This window comes from Fukomys damarensis, unplaced genomic scaffold (assembly GCF_012274545.1).
Source record: "Fukomys damarensis isolate Sample0158 unplaced genomic scaffold, DMR_v1.0_HiC HiC_scaffold_13, whole genome shotgun sequence".
NCBI lineage: Eukaryota > Metazoa > Chordata > Mammalia > Rodentia > Bathyergidae > Fukomys > Fukomys damarensis.
In genome coordinates this window covers 15,861,257-15,880,923 of record NW_022900925.1, presented here as the reverse complement: position 1 = coordinate 15,880,923, position 19,667 = coordinate 15,861,257, and the positions used below count along the sequence as shown (strand labels likewise).

The 19,667-nt window shown below is 38.6% G+C and overlaps 1 protein-coding gene across 3 annotated transcripts in view; it reads left to right on the top strand.

Moving 5' to 3' along the window:
* Positions 1–19,667, top strand: part of Vps53 (VPS53 subunit of GARP complex) — a 171,487-nt gene that overhangs the window by 13,021 nt on the left and 138,799 nt on the right. For 2 of the 3 annotated variants that reach the window (XM_033762863.1, XM_033762861.1), the window contains exon 3: positions 13,622–13,702. In XM_033762863.1, the coding sequence (XP_033618754.1) occupies positions 13,622–13,702 (81 nt within the window). Of the gene's footprint in view, positions 1–9,052; positions 9,721–13,621; positions 13,703–19,667 lie in introns of those variants that run through there. The other variant, XM_010642173.3, reaches the window with a different exon arrangement.

Here is a 19,667-nt window from a genome sequence, read left to right as displayed (position 1 = left end):
GTGGTGCCTGTAACCCTGTAATACCAGCATTTTGGGAGGCTGAGATGGATCACAAGTTTGAGCCTATACTGGACAATACAGAGAAAACATTTTAAAAATTTAAAAAAAGAATTGTGGGTGGGGATGTAGATTGGTGCAAAGGGACTGGATTCAATCTTCAATATCACAAAAAAATAAATAAATAGGACCAGGGATTTACTCAGTGGTGCTGCTGCATGCTTTGGAAGCACAAGGTTCTGAGTTCAATCCCTGGTACCAATAAATAAATAAAAATTTTTGTAGTATATAGCACAATAAGGGTTAATGTCTAAAATGGAGATTCTGCAAAAAAATTTTTGCAGGGTACTGGCCATCTGCAAATTATTAAGAAATACAAATGACCCCAAAGAATTAGTTAAATTAGGGCTGGGGATTTAGCTTAGTGGTTCTGCTGCCTGCCTCCCAAGCATGAGGTCCCGAGTTTGATCCTCGATACAAAAAAAAAAAAAAGAATAAGTTAAATTATTATTACCATTATTTTTTGAGACAGGATCTCACTGTGTAGTTTAGGCTGGCCTTGAACTTACTATGTAGCACAGGCTGGTCTTGAACTCACAGTGATTTTCCTGCCTCGGCCTCCCAAGTGCTGGGGACTATAGGCATGCACCACCTTGCCTGGTTAAGAATTAGTCAAATTATACAAACTGGAAATAAATAGAAGAAATACATAAAGGCTAATAAAATTTTTATATCTAATCCAGGCATGGTGGTGCATGTCTATAATCCCAGCACTTGAGAGGCTGAAGCAGAAGGATCACTATAAGTTGGAGGCATCCTTGGCTAGTTGATGAGGTGAAGGCCAAACTGAACTATAATAGCAAGACCTTGTCTCAGAAAACAAACAAAAAACTGTATAATATTTAAATAACTTAAAATATTAAATGGACTACACCCCTAGGTTTTTTTTTTTTTTTTTTTTTTTTTTTTTTGAGGGGTTTTTGTTTTTTTTTTTGGAAGCAGGTTTTTGATAAGTTGCCTAGACTAGCCCTCAATTAGTGAACCTCCTGCCTTGGCCTTCCAAGTAGCTGGGATACAGGTGTGTGTACTACATCCGGCCACTACAGAGCTGTTAAAGGAGAATCAGGTGATGTAGTGGAAGAGTGCTTGCCTAGTCTGCCCTGGATTCTATGCCTAGAAATTAAAGAGGGAGAGAAGGAGGGAGAAAGATAATGGGCTAGATCGGGGTGGCAAACGTTTGGTACGTATGCCACAGTTTGTGTCACTGAGAGCTCTAGAAGGTTCACCATTACTGGACTAGATCAGTCAAAGAGAAGGCACTTCAGAACACAGTGAGGGGAGAGAAGAAGTCGTAATTTATGTTTTTACACAACTATGCACGTGATTGGTACATACACTGCTAAATAATCATGCAAACTGAGAAAAACACCGATTTGCTAACAGTATTGCCTCTGGGGAGAGGAAATACATATGTGCATGTGTTGGTTTTGGGGGTAGAGATGGGGTGAGGGGAATAAAGAGTGATGTTTACATTTTCTTCCATGTACTTCCATGTTGTATGAGTTTTCCCAATGAAATGATTCATGGTTATATAATTAAATAAAAACTATCACAAGCACCTAGAAAATAATTACAGTAATGGTTAAATTTGCGAAACACAGTGGAACATTGTTTACGTAGTATAATAAGCATATGAATATTTTGAAATAGAGTTAGGTGTTTTTTTGTTGTTGTTGTGTTTTGGTTTTTTTGCAGTGCTGAGGACCCAACCCAGGCTCTTGGAAATGGTAGGCAAGCTCTCCAACCAATTGAGCTACGTCCTCAGCCCATAGTTAAGAATATAACAATGAACCAAAAATAGTCTTTAAAAATAGCTGAGAGAGACATGTATATGCTGAAAATTTTATTTATTTAAAGCGTAATTAGTGATTTTTAATATAGCCATACATTTGTGTACCCTTTGACACGATTAATTTTAGAACATTTTTTTCATCTGCCAAAGAAACCCCTTACCAGCAGCAGTCACTTCCTGTCCCCCAAGCTCCTGATCTGGCATTAAACTTTTGTAATAGTAAAAAACCCAAAAAGTGTCAAAGCATCATCATCATTTAAGCTCTTGGGAAGCAATGACTCTGATTTTTTTCTTTTCTTTCTTTCTTTTTTTTTTGTTTTTTGTTTTTTGAGGCAGGGTCTCACTATGTAGTGAGACTGACCTGGAACTCACTATGTAGCTCAGGCTGGTTCTGAACTCACAGCGATCCTCCTGCCTCAGCCTCCCGAGTGCTGGGATTACAGGCGTGCACCACCATGCCCAGCCTACTCTGATTTTTTTCAAGTAATACAATAATAGGACTTAGCTTGGGGATGTTAGAGTCATAACAGCAAAAGCACTGTAGAACATAACAGACCTTGGCATCAGTCTCTCCTCTGTTCTGTCCTATCTACCTCAAGGACTATGGTAAAGATGAAGAAATAGCTTATATAGAAACATTTTGCCATGGACAAAGCACTATGCAAACTACTGTTTCAGTCCCTAAAACCATTCACTATCAGGTAGTATAGGGGATTACTTTATCTGCCTACTAAATGCTCAACTCTGGATGCGATACATAAACGTACTTAGGCAAGGACAATGAGGTGCAAAGAAAAGAAACTGAAAATAAGCAAAGTGAATATTTTCACAAGCAGTTGAAAATGTGTGACTGACTACAAGCAGAAAAGTCCAGGTTTTTGGATATAGAAGATTTGAAAGCTAACGCTGAGCAGGGGATGGCTTAAAGTGGAGGAAATTATCAGAATCATGAACAATATTGTACAGGACTTAGGAAATTAAAACTTTTAACTCATTTTCAAAGTAGACCTAAAAAAGTTTAGCTAGGCAGAATACTTTTGGCTGGTAGAAAGAGAGTATCATTTACCTATCAGTGAGTACAAAATTAGAGGGTGAAGATCATGCCTCTTATCAGAATATTGTGTGTAACAAGGGTTGTTCACAAAATTTTTATTTAGCAGAAGGTGTGAGCTAAAAAAAACAGAAATAATAAAATAAACATCTCCATTAAAATTGCATGCAAAATGTATGCCAACGTATATTTTTCTGAGAGAAAGGCTCTATATAGTTCTTTAGCTCCTCCAAAGATTCCATACTCAAAAAGGATTAAGGATTACTGGTTTAGATCCGGTGAAGTACGGAAGCTATAAATCCAGCTCAGGGAGTGCATCAGAATTCAGCAGGCAGAAGTGGAGCCAAAGAACCAGGAAAAAGGGGCTGGAAGTAGCAATAGCATTGTAAGGTACTTAAGGGTTTTAAACTCAAGGAATTAATAGTAGCTATCCTGAGTCAAGTGTAGTGACACACACATCAGTAATCCTGCTTACTCAGAATCCTGAGGCAGGAGTAATGCATGTTTGAAACCAGCCTGGGCAACTCAGTGAGACTTTGTCTCTAAACTAACTAACTAAATAAAGCTGTAGCTCAAGGGTAGAGGACTTGCCTAGCATATGAAACGCCCTGAGTTCCATCCCCAGTACAAAAGAAAAAAAAAAAAAAAGAAATGAGCTATACTGTGAAGATCATACTAGTTAATATAAATTTTATCAAGCCAGAGGTGCGTTTTTGTTTTGTTTTGTTTTTCTCTGGTAATAGCGGATTGAACTCAGTGAGCAGTAACCTATATTCCCAGCCCTATTTAATGAGCCCTTTGAAACAGGATCTTATGAATTTCCCAGGCTGACCTTGAACTTGCAATCCTTCTGCTTCCGTCTCCTGAGTAGCTGGGACTACTAGTGTGCACCACCACATCTGGCAAACAAATGTTTTTATATTTATTGTCATATATAAGACTTGTATGAAAGGATTTTCCATTCTGGGCTATAATTATGAGGTTGAGTAAGTGAAGGGATTACTGAATACACCCAGTGTAGCCAATGGGAAGATTTTTAATTTAAAAGCAGCTGGTAGCTGCATATGTGCATGACTGAGTGCCCCAGCTCCATCCGTGGGAACAGGGGAGCTGCTGAAGCTAGTTGGAGATTATAATCTGTTTAGCAAGAATGGGCATGCACAGAACCAGAGTACCAATTGGAACAAAACTGGTACCTAGGATACAGCTGGAATCGCCTGATGTCATTCAAAACAAATACCATTGTCTGGGATATTCAGAAAATTTAGAAAAGAGAGAAAGCAAAAGAACCAGTCATTATAAAAAACATGTACTAAAAACAGCCCTTTAAAAAGGCACCAAACAGGGCCAGAGATTTAGTTTAGTAGTGCCACCACCTGCCTTGCAAGCACAAGGACGAGAGTTCAATCCTCTGTACCAAAAAAAATACATTGAGGCCGGGTGTGGTGGCGCACGCCTGTAAACCCAGCACTTGGGAGGCTGAGGCAGGAGAATCGCTGTGAGTTGGAGACCAGCCTTGGCTAAATAATGAGTTCCAGGTCAGTCTCAACTACATAGTGAGACCCTGTCTCAAAACAAACAAACAAATAAAAGACATCCACAGCCGGGCATGGTGGCACACGCCTGTAATCCCAGCACTCGGGAGGCTGAGCCAGAAGGATCCCTGTGAGTTTGACACCAGCCTGGGCTACACAGTAAATTCCAGGACAGTCTCAAGTACACAGTGAGACCCTGTCTCAAAAAACCAAAAAACAAAACAAAACAAAAAAAACATCGACAGAACATTATGAGAAAGATTTTATATATATATTAAACTAGAGGGCAGAACATTTGCCTTGTGTGCTAGAGGCGCTGGGTTCGATTTTCAGCACACACACAAGTGCTTGAGGCCTGGGGTTCAATTCTCAGCGCGTGCACACACACACACACACACACACACACACACACACACAGTGCTTTATTCCACTGCTGGATGATTTGGGAGCTTTTGCCACCCATTGTGACAACAGGATCTAAATGTGAGTGTGCTTGAGTGTCTCAGGAGGCAGTTCAGAAATTTGTGGGGGTATTGTAGGCATATCAGTGTTGAAATAAGATGGTATCTGTTGACACTTAGTGGTTATAGACCAAGTAATTCTGACATCCTGAAATTTATTTATTTATTTATTTATTTTTGGTGCTGGGAGTGGAACCCAGGGTCTCATGCATGCTAGGCAAAGTTCTAGTATGGAGCTACACACTCAACCTGAGAGGGAAGTTTAAGTAGAGTACAGTCCCTGTTTTAGCTTGACCTGGTGGAATGCACTTGTAATCCTTGCACTCTGAAAGACTAAGGGAGGAGGATTGCAAATTCAAGTCCAGCCTTGGCAATTTAGTGACTTAGTGAGACTCTGTCTCAAAAAACAAACAAACAAACAAACAAACAAAATAAAGGAAGAAGATGCAGCTTAGGGCAAAGTCTCTGGGTTCAGTCTTTAGTACAGCAATAAATAAATATACTAAATTGACAGAGACACATGAAATTTAGAGCTATCACTGGATTTCATTAACAAAGGCTATTTTAAAATTAGTGCAGCTTACATCCTTAAAATAATTTTTTTGGAAAGCAACAAATGTTATGAGAATGCCTCACTTGGGGGTTTCTATTTTCTTTCCATCTCACTCTGATGTCTCCTCACAGATGCACCACACAATTCTCCCATAAACTGCTGGACACCTGCTTTCCAGTTCATCCTTCTTCCATTGCATATTAAAGGATATTATGATAGTCTCTTCAATGCTTTGTTTTGCTTTGTTTTAAAGTATTAGCGTACAGTATTAGAGATTAAATATATGCTGTAAGTGGTGAGATTCTAAAGGAGAAAATATGTTTTGTTTTTTTGTTTTTTGAGACAGGGTCTCACTATGTAGTTGGATTGCCCTGGAACTCACTATGTAGCCCAGGCTGGTCTCGAACTCACAGCGATCCTCCTGCCTCAGCCTCCGGAGTGCCGGGATTACAGGCGTGGTGTGTGCCACCACGCCTGGCTACAAAATATGTTTTCTATGAGATTTTCTCATCAGCTGTACTCCTCTATTCTACAGCATATCAGAAAATTGTTTTTACACAAGAAAATGCAGCTCAACTGTAGGAATCTGGCATACTCTTTATTCTCATATTCATAAACTTCCATATTTTATTTATGTTAAATTTTTTATTTATAATCTGCCTTTCCAGGTTTACTCCTGTTAAAGTATTTGCCTCTTTCACTTATAAACAATTGGTCTAGTCTGTTATTACTTATCCTAATTCAAGTTTTTATTTGTTTTCTGAGACAGGGTCTGGCTTTCAACTTACTATGTACCCTAACCTGGCCTCAAATTTGCAGTGATTCTCCTACCTTAGCCTCCCAAGCACTGGGATTACTGTTTAGACATGTGCCACCCTGCCTGGCTTAATGCAGATTACTTTTCACCTAGTATCCATCTGTACCTCTGCTTTGTTAACTCCCTATATTTGTGTACTGCATAACTCTTAAACTTATATTATTGTGAGTGTTTTTGCAAAGAAAGAGAATGGATATAAAGGAGTTGAGAGCTTCAGAGGGTGAAAAGTTTGGAATGTAACTGACACTTGACAATGAATGCATAAAAGTACAATTGATCAAAATAAGATAGCATCAGTTTGTGCTGGACATGGTCACCCTGGTTTCAGATTCTTTACAATAATGCAGGCAGCTCAGTAGAGATACAAAAATGGAGAAGCTAAGGCTGATGACAGCCATGATGAACCCGGCACACCTCTACTTAACAATCTTGCAAAGGCTTTCCAGTCCTTAACACAATCTTCAATATCCTGTACTATCTGGCACTGCCCATTTTTCTGGCCTCCTTTTACACCGTTTTCCCCTTGGTTTTCAAGGCTTCATCACCATGGCCATTTTCTTTCATCTTCATGGCTTTTGCATATATTATTCCTTTGCTTTGTCATCCCCTGCCCCCTCTCCACACTCTTCACTTTGGCTCAGAAATCACTTCGTCAGAGAAACCTTCCCTGACTCCAAATCCAACGGTCCATCAGAGTCTCTTAATATGTACATTTACTTGTCTCTTGTGATTATGTCTATTTGTATGAATGCCCTTTTGTTACGTGGAAATAGATTTCTGGAGGCAGATATTTGGTCTGTTTTGTTCACTGCTGAATCTCCAGCATCCAGCCTAGTGCCCTTCACCAAAGGAACAAATGTCCAACAGATTTATTTATTATTATTGTTCTTTTGAGCCAGGGTCTTGCAATGTTGTCCAGGCTAGCCTTGAACTTGCTTTATTGATCAGGATAGCTTTGAATTCATGATCCTGTTACCTCAGCCTCCCAAAGTGCTGAGATTATAGGTGTGCACTAACACACCCAATAAATAAATGTATTGAATAAGTGAATGAATGACAAATTTAGCTATGGGACCTTGGGCAAGTTTCTGTTGGTTTGTTTTACCTATGTCTATTTCCTCATCTGTTGAATCAAGATAATGGTAACTAGCCACTTCAGTATTGCAGTGGGTATTAAAGGGATAATGCATATAGTATGCTTAGCATGGCATTTGGCATATAGTAAGGGTTAGGAAATGTTAGTTGTTATTATCATCATTAAAAATAAGGTCTATGAGCAATTAAAACTCATACACTGCTGGTAGGAATGTGAAAATAATACAGTCAATTTGGAAAGCAGTTTATAACTTTCTTACAAACACAGACATACCATACAATTTAGAATCACACTTCTAAGTATATACGCAAGTAAAATGAAAATTTATATATACACAAAAATCTACAATGAATGTTTCTAGTAGCTTTATTCATGATTGCCCCAAACTGAAAAGAACCCAACAAATTGTGGTATATCCATACAGTGGAATACCACTCAGCAAGAAGAAGAAATAAACTATTACAGGAAATGATTTGGGTGAATACCAAAGGCATTATGCTAAGTGACAGAAGCCAAACTCAAAAGGTGACGTTGTAGGATTACACATAATTTATATGCTATTCTGGAGAAGTCAAACTTTAGAGATAAAAATCAGGTCACCCCAGAGGATGGGGTGGAGCATGAGCGAATGTGTGTGTGTGTGGGGATAAAAATATCCTATGCCTGGATTGTGGTTATGTGATTATATATTTTTATGAAACTCATGGCCCTGTAAACTAAATAATGACTTTTATTATATGTAAATTATATCTTAATTTTTAAAATAAAAAACCTAGGACAGGTGATAATTGCATTTAAAAAACGGCATTTATATTTTCTGATTGTAAAAGTACTGCAGGTTAAAAAGTACTGCCAGCTCATTATAGACATTTGGAAAAATTCAGAAAAATAATATTTCTTTGCTATCATTTTATAGTCACACAAATTGGGTGACTATAATTTGCTTCTGAAATGTACACTTTGCTTTCTGAAATGCATTGTGTACCTTTTCCCCGTCATTAATCTTCAGAGCTATGATTTTATAAGTCAATAATATTTCATTGTATTTATATTTTATATTTTAAGTATCCATTTGTGGTTAGAAATTATATTGTTTATACCATTACTACTTGTCAAGTTAAAAAATAAAATAAAATGTTATGTTGTTCCCATTCTTTCTTTACTATAAATAATTTTATTTTTCTTTTTTGGTACTGGGAAATTGAACTCAGGGCCTCACTTGCCAGGAAGGTGCTGTACCATTGAGCTACATCCTCTACTAATAATAGTTTTCATAGAATTAAAAACAAAAAAATAAAGAGCTCAGTAAGGCCACGGACTTTCCCATTATGGGGTTTCACAATATTCAACTGGTAAAGCAACCTTTCTTTTGGTGGCAACTCCCTCACTGTAGGAAAAGTGGTTCCACAAGGTGATCTGGCTTCTTTTCTCCCTTTGTGGTGCATAAGAGATAGACACCCTAGTATTTCCTGTATTACTAGTTTAAATCTGCATACCGCTTTTAATATTTAATGCATACAACATTCAGTGACAGAGTAGGCAGGGCACACGGTGTAACGTGTTCAAGAGCACACAGCTTATTGGGGAGCTTAGGGACTTAGGACCCCCCCATATTTACGGTCTTAGAAAGTAAACGTTTCCGCGGTGCGGACTGTCTAGTCTAATCTGTTTTTCTCCTTCCCAAAAGGGAGCTGGCTCCAGTCATACCAGAAATAACTGCCTAGAAACTCGACACACAGGAAACTTATCTCCCTCAAGGGGACGCTGTCCTAACCTCAAATGCCCATGGCGACACAGCCATTTACCAGGAGAGGTCATTTCACCCACGATGGCAGGGGACACCTGCTGACACTAACCAAGAGGGCTCAGGGAACTGAGGGATCGCCCGCTTCCAGACCTCGTAGATTGCCGTGGCGAAGCTGCTGATGCTGCGGTTCGCTGAGGCTTCCTTCCTGGAGGCCAGGCTCTGCGCCAAACACTAGGACTCCAACATTTTAAGAACCTGCCGAGGGCAAGGAGGCACCTCACTGCTAAAGGGGTGGTAGAAGACTCCCGGGATGTGACGGGAAAGCCTCCAGAGGGCGGGTCTCCGCTATCCCAGAATGCCGTGGATCCCGGAAGTGCCCGGCTTCCCGGAAGTGCCGGACTGGCTGACAGAGCCCGGATTAGTCAGTGCTGCAACTGAAGAGTTGCTGTTCTGGGGTGTGGGTGACTGCTGGAGGTCCAGGTGAGGAAATTGGGGCGGGGGTGAGCTAGGGGCCGAGTGGCCAGAAGATGGAGGAGGAGGAACTGGAGTTTGTGGAGGAGCTGGAAGCCGTGCTGCAGCTCACGCCCGAGGTGCAGCTAGCTATCGAGCAGGTGAGCGTTTCGCCCCTTCAAAGAAGGCGAGTGTGGAAGACCGGGTAGCTCTGAGTAGTGGGGCTTGCGGAAGCCCAGAGAGGAAGCAGTGTTAGGACCTGAAGGTGGAGGCTAAGCGCAGAGAGAAAGCGAAGGTTTCGGGGAAGAAGGGGTTGGTTGGGTTACTGAGCCAGGGGGTTGAAAGTATTCTTTCTAGGCCCTAATTTTCTTTGGGGTCCGGGGTCCTGGTGGGTTTGGGCAATGGAGCTATGCCCTTGAGAAGATGACTCGAAGAAGGGGCCCTTGAGTGGCAACGTCAGATTCTAGGCGGGTAGGGTTTCATTCATTTGCAAAGCTAGCTGCGCTGCTCCCGTATTGCATGTGCAGAATTAGGGGCAAAGGGAGACCCTAATTTCTGAAGCAAATGACAGAGCAGAGAGACATATTGAAAAATGCCCCTTTTACCATACTCAAAAGGTTGAGAATTCCTGCTGTTTGGGTTACGGTGGAGAATATTCCCAAGAGGCCTCACCTACCTGCAGAACTTCAGGGAATTAAATTTCCTTTTCAAGTTTATTAAAAGTTGAAGGACAGTGATATTAGAAGTCGTGATTGGGTCTTTGTACAGGGACTTTCCTCTGAATAAAGGCAGAAAATCTCCCTTAAAGAAATTGTCACGGGGTTATGATTTTTAAAAAAGTTATGTCTCATTTAATAACCACTGGCAAGATTTTCTGAGTAAAACATTAGTTCTACTAGTAAGTAACATATATTGACTGGTAATACCGTGGCTCTGCCACTATACTTAAATAATGTATTTTTATTGTTACATTTGTAGACTTTTGGATTGGTGTTTTTCTAGGAGCTCTTCGATTACTTTTAAAAACCACATTTGTTACATACTGAGGATGTCTGACCCTAGGACAAAAACCTCGTGTTCAGACCACACTGATCTAGCACCCACCTGCTTTTGCCAGAAAAAGACATTTATTTTAGTTGTTCTTGGATCTAGTGGGTTCTAATGGGAGAAACAGAATGCAGTCAGTTACGATTTGACAGGAATTCAGAAGGGCATGGTTTTTGCTATTTTTAAATATTTTGTTTTTTGATACCAGGGATCGAACTCGGGTCCTTGTGTTTCCGAGGAAGGTGGTGGCACCACTGAACTAAATCCTAGGCCCTTTTTTTGCTATTTTTAAAGATTATGCTTGAGATTGTAGGGTAGGCTTATCTGATAAGTAGACTCAAGATGAATTTTGAATTTTTTTCATACTTTAGTAGTTTAAGATTGAGTAAAATTCTACAAATAATAGCTGTGTGGATATTTTGTTTTACAATGCTGGAGATCAAGCCAAATTGCACACACTAGTTACATTGAGTTACACCTATAGCCCTGCAAAAAATACTTTGTAAAGAGTAGTGATATTTGAAGAATTAGGAAGGGTTGATATAATGAAATATCTCATTTTACCCAGAGATTAAGCTCTGAAATTACTGCATAAAATGAAAGTTACTATAGACATGTTATTTTTGAAATTCCTTAAATTGCCTATATAAAGTATATTGTATAAGCATTGCTTTGATAAGTCTAGTGTTAGTTTTCTCCTCCAGCATTTCAGCCAATCATTTTTTTGTGGTTATCATTGGGTGAAGTAGCTGGCTTAAGTTAAGAGCTTTATTAATATATAAATGCATTAAAACCTAGAATAACACCCAAGAACAATGAGAGGAATGCAGAAACTGAGGAAACCTTGAGGGAGTAGATAATTCACATCTCTTAGATTGTACTCATAAAGCAGATTCTCACAAAAGGCTGATTTCCCAGCATTCCCTCTGTTGAGGGCATGTAATCACAGTGGTTTGAATTTACATTTGTATATAACATGATGGCGAACCTATGGCATAGGTGTTATTTTTCTTTTAAGACGAAAGATGTTTATGAGTTGTTTTTTTCTAAACTAAAACCTCAGTATTCAGGTTTAATTGCAGTGTTGGCACTTTGTGATAAATAAGTGGATTTTGGGTTGAAGTTTGGGCACTTGTCTCTCTAAAAGGTTCACCATCACTGGTATATGATATATCTGTGTCATACATATATATTATAGAAATGCTACACATTAAAAAAAAAATACCTTCAGGGCCAGATAGCTCAGTGGCACTGCACTTGCCTTGCACGTGAAAGGTCCTGAGTTCAATCCCCAATATTGCAAACAAAAACAAAAAAACCCTTATTTAACCTCCATCTCTCCTTCACGTTGTGGATGTCTTAAACTCTTTTAACAATCCTCTTTGACCTCTCTTAGGAGACATTTTGATCCTTTGACACTATTTTTTTGGAAGGCTTCATCTTTGAAGAAGTTGCGTCCCAGAATCATAACTATCTTGAGCTGATAAAATTCAATATCCAGGAAATCACCTGACTACATTGCTTGATTAATTGGTTCTGGGGATTCAACCCAAGGCTTAGGACCTTCACACTGAGCTGTATCACTAGTCATTTTCCCTATTTTTTTTTTGTTGTTTTTTTTTTTGAGACAGGGTCTTGCTAAGTTGCCCAGACTGGACTTGAACTTGAAATCCTGTTTGATCTCCCAGAGTACTGGGATTGCAGGCATGTGTCCCCATGTCTGACTTGACTGCTTTTTTTTTGGAGGTACAAGAGATTAAAACCCAGGGCCACTCTACCACTGAGCCATACTCCCTACCCCTTTTTGGAGACAGTATCTCTCTAACTTGCTGTAGTGCACCTTGAACATGTGATCCTCCCGCCTCAGTTTCCCTCAGTGCTAGAATTACAGGTATGTATCACCTGGATTGACTGCTTTTATAACCCACCTTATTACATGTTCTTCCAGTTGTGAACGTTAAAGAGGTTTTGCCATATTTCTCAGAAGGTAGGTTTCGTTTGTAAACCTGAATGCCAGCTTTTTATTTCTCGACACTGTCTACAGCATAAATTATGATTTGTTGCAGGCTGGGGGTAGAGTTCAATGGCATGCCTAGCACATGTGAGTCCCTGCATTTGATTCCCCAACCCCCCCCCAAAAAAAAATTACTTCAATGCATAGTGAATTCTGCCAAGACATCATGGAGACAGTCTATTATCAAGGCTTCCTTAGTAAACCTTGTCACCAACTGGTTTCATCTAACAGTATACAAAGCCTGATGACTTTTTCTTGTCTTTGGGATTTCATTAATCTTAAATTTTGCATTTTTACATTTATTTACATTTACATGTTTTAGGACCAGGGATTTAGCTCAGTGGCAAGTACAAGGTCCTGAGTTCAATCCCTGATACTGGGGAGAAAACAAAACAAAAACAAAAAGCACATTTGCATGTCCTGTCCATTGTGTCAAGATGGTAAATCTATAGATGTTGAAAATTAAAGATTTACTTTAACAGATATTTTATTGGGTATTTAATAGCTTTTTTTTTTTTTTTTTTTGGTATTGGGGATTGAACTCAGGACCTTGTGCTTGCAATTAATAGCTATTTTATTCAAATATCTGTTATGTGTGACACATATAAAATGAATAAATAATTTTTCTCTTCAGAGAGCTTACCATCTAATAAGGAAGAAAGAAAAAATGCATAAGACAAGGTAGAAAGGTAGCTATTGCTAATCCCCTATTTTTAATTTTTAATTTATTTATTTTTGGTACCAGGGATTGAACTTGTTAATTCCCTATTTTATTATTTATTTATTTATTTATTTATTTATTTATTTATTTATTTATTTTTGGTACCAGGGATTGAACTCGGGTCCTTGCGCTTGCAAGGCAGGCTACTGAACCACTGAGCTAAATCCCCGGCCCAATTCCCTTTTTAAAAAATTTATTTTCTTTCTATTTGACAAAAATTATATTTATATTTTGCTGTTCATTGTGATGTTTTGCTATATAACCCCTTGTTTTAATGTAGGTGTTTCCAAGTCAGGATCCTCTAGATCGAGCAGATTTCAATGCTGTTGAGTATATCAATACCCTGTTCCCAACAGAGCAAGTAAGTATAGAGTTTTTGTTTTCTTTCATTTCAGTGGCTTCTGGCTCATCTTGAATGTTATGATTGGTATATTGTACTATATAATCTAATAGCCCTTGATAAACAACTGAGTGTTACATTGAAATCAAACTCTACTGTCACCATTTAGGTCAGTTAAATAATTGTGTTAAGAGTAGATTTCTTTGTTTAGTGATCATACTATTAGAAATTATATCCTTAAGGTTTTAATAGTACCCCTTCCATCAGACTCTTGAAAATTGGAAAGTGGGAAGGATTTTTATAGTACAATAAAAAGCAGTTGTGAGTCAGTCAAGATAAGCCTTGAGTCATTAAGCAACTTTTACTTCTACTTAAGAATGTAAATTTTTAGATGGAGTGCTGAACTACATCCCCATCCCTCCCACCCTTGAGACAAGAACTTGCTATGTTGCACAGGGTGGGCTTGAATTTGAAAGCCTCCTCCCTCAGTCTCCCAGATTACAGCTGTGTACTACTGCATAACAGGTTATGTTATTGTTTTGTGGGGTGATTTGCCTGAATGTTTTTCTTATAGTAAGACCAGAATTAGAAATAGCAGAATTGGAAAAAGGGGAGCTAGAGTTCTGCTTGATTTTTCATTTATTCATTCAGCAAGCATTCAGTGGATACTGGTCAATCACTGTCCCAGGTACTAGGGACACAAAGATGTGTAAAACTCAGTTCTTGCTCTTGAGGTATACATGATCAAATGGAAGGAGACACAGTTGAATGCTGTAAGGGAGATACAGGACAGTGAAGATAAAAATAATGATTGTTGCTAGGAAAATCAAAACCTCAGGAAAACCCTCTGCCAGGTCTTGAAGGATTTATTTATTCATTCAATTCAGTCAAACTCAGCAATTATTTGTAAAGTGTCTATTAAGTGTTAGCCCTTCTTTTAGAAACTGAGTAAAAATGGCTAGCATGACAACTTAATTCTTGGTCTAATGGGGTCTAGAGTGGGAAAGAAGACAAAACAAATCAACAAATAAATAGATAAGAAGTTATCAAGTGTGGCTGATGATCTGATGAAATGTGAGTGCACTGATAGGGAATGATGGCATGGGTGATCCTTCCAATAAAAGAATATTAACAGAACCGAAAGGGAAGCTATCTCCGTGGCAGTTCCCTTTGAACTGAGACCTGACAGATATGTAGGAGTCAGGCTTGTGTGGCAATTGGGTGAAGCGCTGTTCTAGGCAGAATGAGTGGCTAGGTAGATCTTCAGCAGAGAGAAGGGAAGGGGGTCACTGTAAACACAGAAAGACCAGTTAGGAGGCAAAAGCACTGTCACTAAAAAGAGAAGGGGAGAGGTTGAGTGATGGCATTGGGACAGAGAATGTGATCTAAGAACTAAGGATACAGAAATCATGATTTTGTTCTAAAGGGATGCACTTGATGATCCTGTAAAATCTAAAGTTCATTAATTCATCAACAAGAAAAATACTTAACTCTGCCTAGTTATATAAGAAATTGAGCAGGGGGAGTACAGTTCCACAGGAGAATGCATGCTTATTATGCCCAGCAGCCCTAGGTTCAATTCCCAGCATGAAAAATAGAGAAAAAATTAGGGATAGAGATGTAAGGTCCTTACCAACATAGACCTTATAGTCTCTCTTAATAATTAATTGCACAATTTACCAATATAAGTAAATTATGAAATTATAATGACTTGTTTGTATTACTGTTATTTGTTACTTGCTCTTAAAGAGTTCTGAGTTCCTCTATTACTGTAATGCTAGTAAACAGGGCCGGGGGTTTAGTTCACTGGTGCCGGCACCTGCCTCGCAAGTGTAAGGACTCGAGTTCCATCCCTGGTACCAAAAATAAACCAACCCAAAAAACAAAAACCAGCAAAAACACCATTTATTGGATGTTTACTGTGCACCTGGCACCATAAGCATGTAGCAGTGCTCCACTTTGTTATCATTCTTGTTTTCTGGTGGCAGTAAAGAGGCTCAGAGAGATAAAGGATACTCACATGTGATAGCAGTGCCATGAAGAGGAGCAGGCAGCTGGAAAAATCTAAAGAGGCATCCCTGCAGAGAGAGGGAACATTATAGACCAAATAAAGGATTCTGATCTTTGAATTCTAGCCTGACAGCTTGGGTAGGTGTTGTTATCTTCCCATGAGTGTTGAGAGTAAGGAGAAAGAGCAAGTTTCAATGGTCAGTAGGGTGAGAGGAGAGTGTAAGCATGAACTCAGTTTTGAATGTATTTGGACCATCCAGGTAGCAATATGTAGATGGGTCTTTGTGGAGCTTACTGTTATTATTGATGTCTGGACATACAGCATCTCAACTTTACTTTTTTTTGAATTTAGTAACCAAATTATCCCTTTTTCACTCTTGCCTGTTTTTAAAATACATTTTTATTTTTAATTGACATATAGTAATTGTACATATATATGAGGTGTAGTGTGACATTTTAATACATATTCAACGTGTAATGATCAGGTCACGGTGATTGGAATGTTTATTGCCTCAGACATTTATCATTGCTTTATTTTGGGTGCACAAACTCTTCTCTAAAACTATTTTGAGCTGGGCATTTAGCTTAGTGGTGCTGTGCCTGCCTGACAAGCGCAAGGTCCTGAGTTCGATCCCTGGTACCACACACACACACACACACACACAATTAAATATATAATTATTGTTAACAATAATCCTATTATTCTATAGAACATTGGAAGTTATTCCTCCTATCCAACTGCACCCCATTCTAAACTTTTTAGCATGGACATACTACTTTTTTTTTTTTTTTTTTTTTTTTTTTTTGTAATGGGGATTGAACCCGGGTCCTTGGGCCACCGAACATCTGAGCTAAATCCCTGGCCCATGGACATACTACTTTTTAAAAAATAAAATTTAAAAAATGTTACATTGTAATTGTCTTTTTGGAGATCTCACAGATAGCTATTATATGTCAACATCTTCTATGAAAAGAGAATTTAGGATTACTAGAGATTTGCTAACTTGCATAAGGATAGCAATTTTAGCTATGTAAATGTTTCACTTATCCCAGCCTATCAAGATGCTGACTTGGCAGAACAAAGCATTAGATTTGAAAATTGCATAGGAAACCCCTAGGATCTCGCCTCTTCCTGAAATGATTGTATGTATATTTGTTTTTTAAAGTGCAGAAATAGTACAAGGCATTTACTGTTCTACAGCTCCAGTTATGTCTTTTCTAGTTATATGTTACATGCTTCTATGTACATAATAAATAGTGAAGTTTCTTAGTGTAAGTTAGAAAATATATGACACAGGGTTGCTTTTATTTCCCCCGTCCCAGAGTTACACTTAGCACTTCATCTATTAATCCAGATTCCCATGGACTTTAGTGAAAAAGCATTAGAAAGTAGTGGCCTTATAATTTCTTATAACTATTGCTAAATTTTGGGCAGAAACTATTTATATATCTCACAGTCATACAGTAAATACTGATTAATTATGGGTTTATATTGTTTAAAATGTCAGCGCATCAAGAATAGATTTTGTGTCCCTCCAGAGAGAGGGGTGTGATTGTCCTTCTGTTGAGTGGTGCATGCTCATGTGTCTGTGGTTGCCTTGAGGTTGGGGTATGGGTTGGAACAGGTCCCTGGAGGTCACTGTTTCATCAGGTTCAGGTTGGGGAGGGAGCTTAGTTTTCTATACTTAACAGAGCTTCCTGCCTGCTTCTGGAGGGTAGGCAGGTTTGATAGCAATGATCTGGAAACTCTTTTCAGTCTCCTGGAGTAAGCTGAAGATAAACATTTGTCATGCTTTCATTGGAGGTTTGATTGGGGGAAATTGGATGAACTTATGAAAACTATTATAATTTCAGTGCAATCTCAGTTACTTGGGTGACAGAGGCAGAAGAATGACTTAAGTCTAAGAGTTTAAGACCATTCTGGGCAACATCAGAAGCCTCCAACAAAAATAGAAAAATTGAAAGTGTAAATAAGGACTAAAAGGTATAATAGATAATGTGAAATAGGAAGAAAAGGGACAAAGGGAAGGGGAAATCGAGGGATAGAGGAAAGGAAAGAAGGGAATGGAATTAAAATGAGAAAATGAAAAAATAGAAACAAAGTCTTTGTAAATAGAGAGAGATAGAGGGGTTGAAGGGAGGGCAGGGGAATGGGGAAAAAATAAGAAGCAAGATAGATTATGTAAAGGTGCATATTTCCAATGATGAATGTCATTATATTGTATATCTAAAGTGTACCAATAAAATTAATTTTAAAAATAGAAAAACTAGTTTAAGAACTTTTAAAAAGGATTGTATGGAGGTGTTTAAAAGAACTTTTAATAACTCCCCAGAAAGCTCTGGGTCTGTATTATTAAGTAGAAAATAAAAGCCAAATTAATCAACCCAGTTTGTTTTTTAAAGCACTATATATTTTCATAGAAGGAAGAGTATAAGGCAATATACACATATACCTATAGTGGTTATACTCTACTGGGAGTGCAGGGTGATTTTACCTGTGTTCTGTATTTTCTGTAATCAGTATGTGTTATCATTAAAATCAAGAAGTACCTTTCAATAATTAAAGCATTTGAAAAGGTGTACAGTGAAAACTATACAAGTCCATTACAACTAAACTAGAGGAGTGACTGATTCTCAAAGACAGGATGTACCACCTCCACCTAAGTAGCCCATCTGGATTCCCATGGCTTTTCACCAACTCTAGAGCAGTGAGGATTCCTGCCATAGGGAAGCAGGAATGGGTCGTATCTGTCTGGTGTTTTAGGGTGGAGAGAAAGTAAGCCAAGCACCATTGTGTACTGGATGTGGGGGTACATGCTTGTAACCCTAGCATTTGTGAGACTGAGGCAGAAGGATCCTGAGTTTGAGGCCAGCCTGGGCTACATAGCAAAAACTTGTCTAAAAAAACCCAAAATAACAACCACAAATTAATGAACCACTGCGTGAGAGGTGGCATGGCCAAGTGATGAAGAGCAGAGATTTTGGAGACAGACAGACTTCACTGAGTCCAGCTGTACTGCAGGTCATCTCCATGACCTCAGACAAAGCGTCCATCCTTTCAAGGCCATCTCCCAAATCCTAGTGTTGAGGAGGTTAATAGTTTGCCTAGTATGGCTCAGAGGATTAAAGGGAATACTTTTCTGTGAAATATCTGGAACAGTTTCATCATAAACCTATGTTAAATGTTTGCCCCCTTTCTCTTTTGCTTCCTCAGTAGAAAATCTGGAAAACAGAGGAAAAGCATTTGCCTGTGAGTCAATCTAAGAGTTAGTCATAATGATTCTTATATTTTTAGGGTATTTTTTCTGTTCTTTTAATAACTATTCATGGAGTTTAATAACTTATTCATGGAATATCTAATATTTAAAAAATGTTTTCCCCGTGTTAGCATGGGATCAGAAGCAGTCTTCTCTGTTGCTTCGTAACCTCCCTGACCAGGGTTTCTAGGGGTGGCAAAAAGGCCCACTAGATACGTACAGCCTAGTTTATTTACCTTTTCCACTAATGAGCCCTTAGATTATCTCCATGTCTTTTCTCTCCTAAAGGCTGTTGACTACATAAATATTCTGGATTATTCCTCTTAGAAAAATTGGTAGATCTTAGCCAAGATGTTTATGTCTAAGGATTATCAAATTGAAATAGTAGTTACTATACCATTAACAATAATTACTGATATGGAATGCCCTCCAAGTAATATTGTTAAGTGAAAAAAAAAAGCGGTGTAATATACTTATGGGTGTGTTTTTAACACATAGACTTTCTATGGGAAAGTAGAAGAGAAGCTGGCTCAGAGTCATTACCTCTGGGAAAGAGGATAGGTTGGGGTGGTTTAAGTAGTTCAGGTTTAGGCCCCCTGTGAGAGGGGTGCTTGAATTTTACTGTATACCAGTGGTGGCAAACCCATGGCACATGTGTCACAGCAGGCTGTTTGTATCATTGAAAGCTCTAAAAGGTTTGCCATCACTGCCATATATAT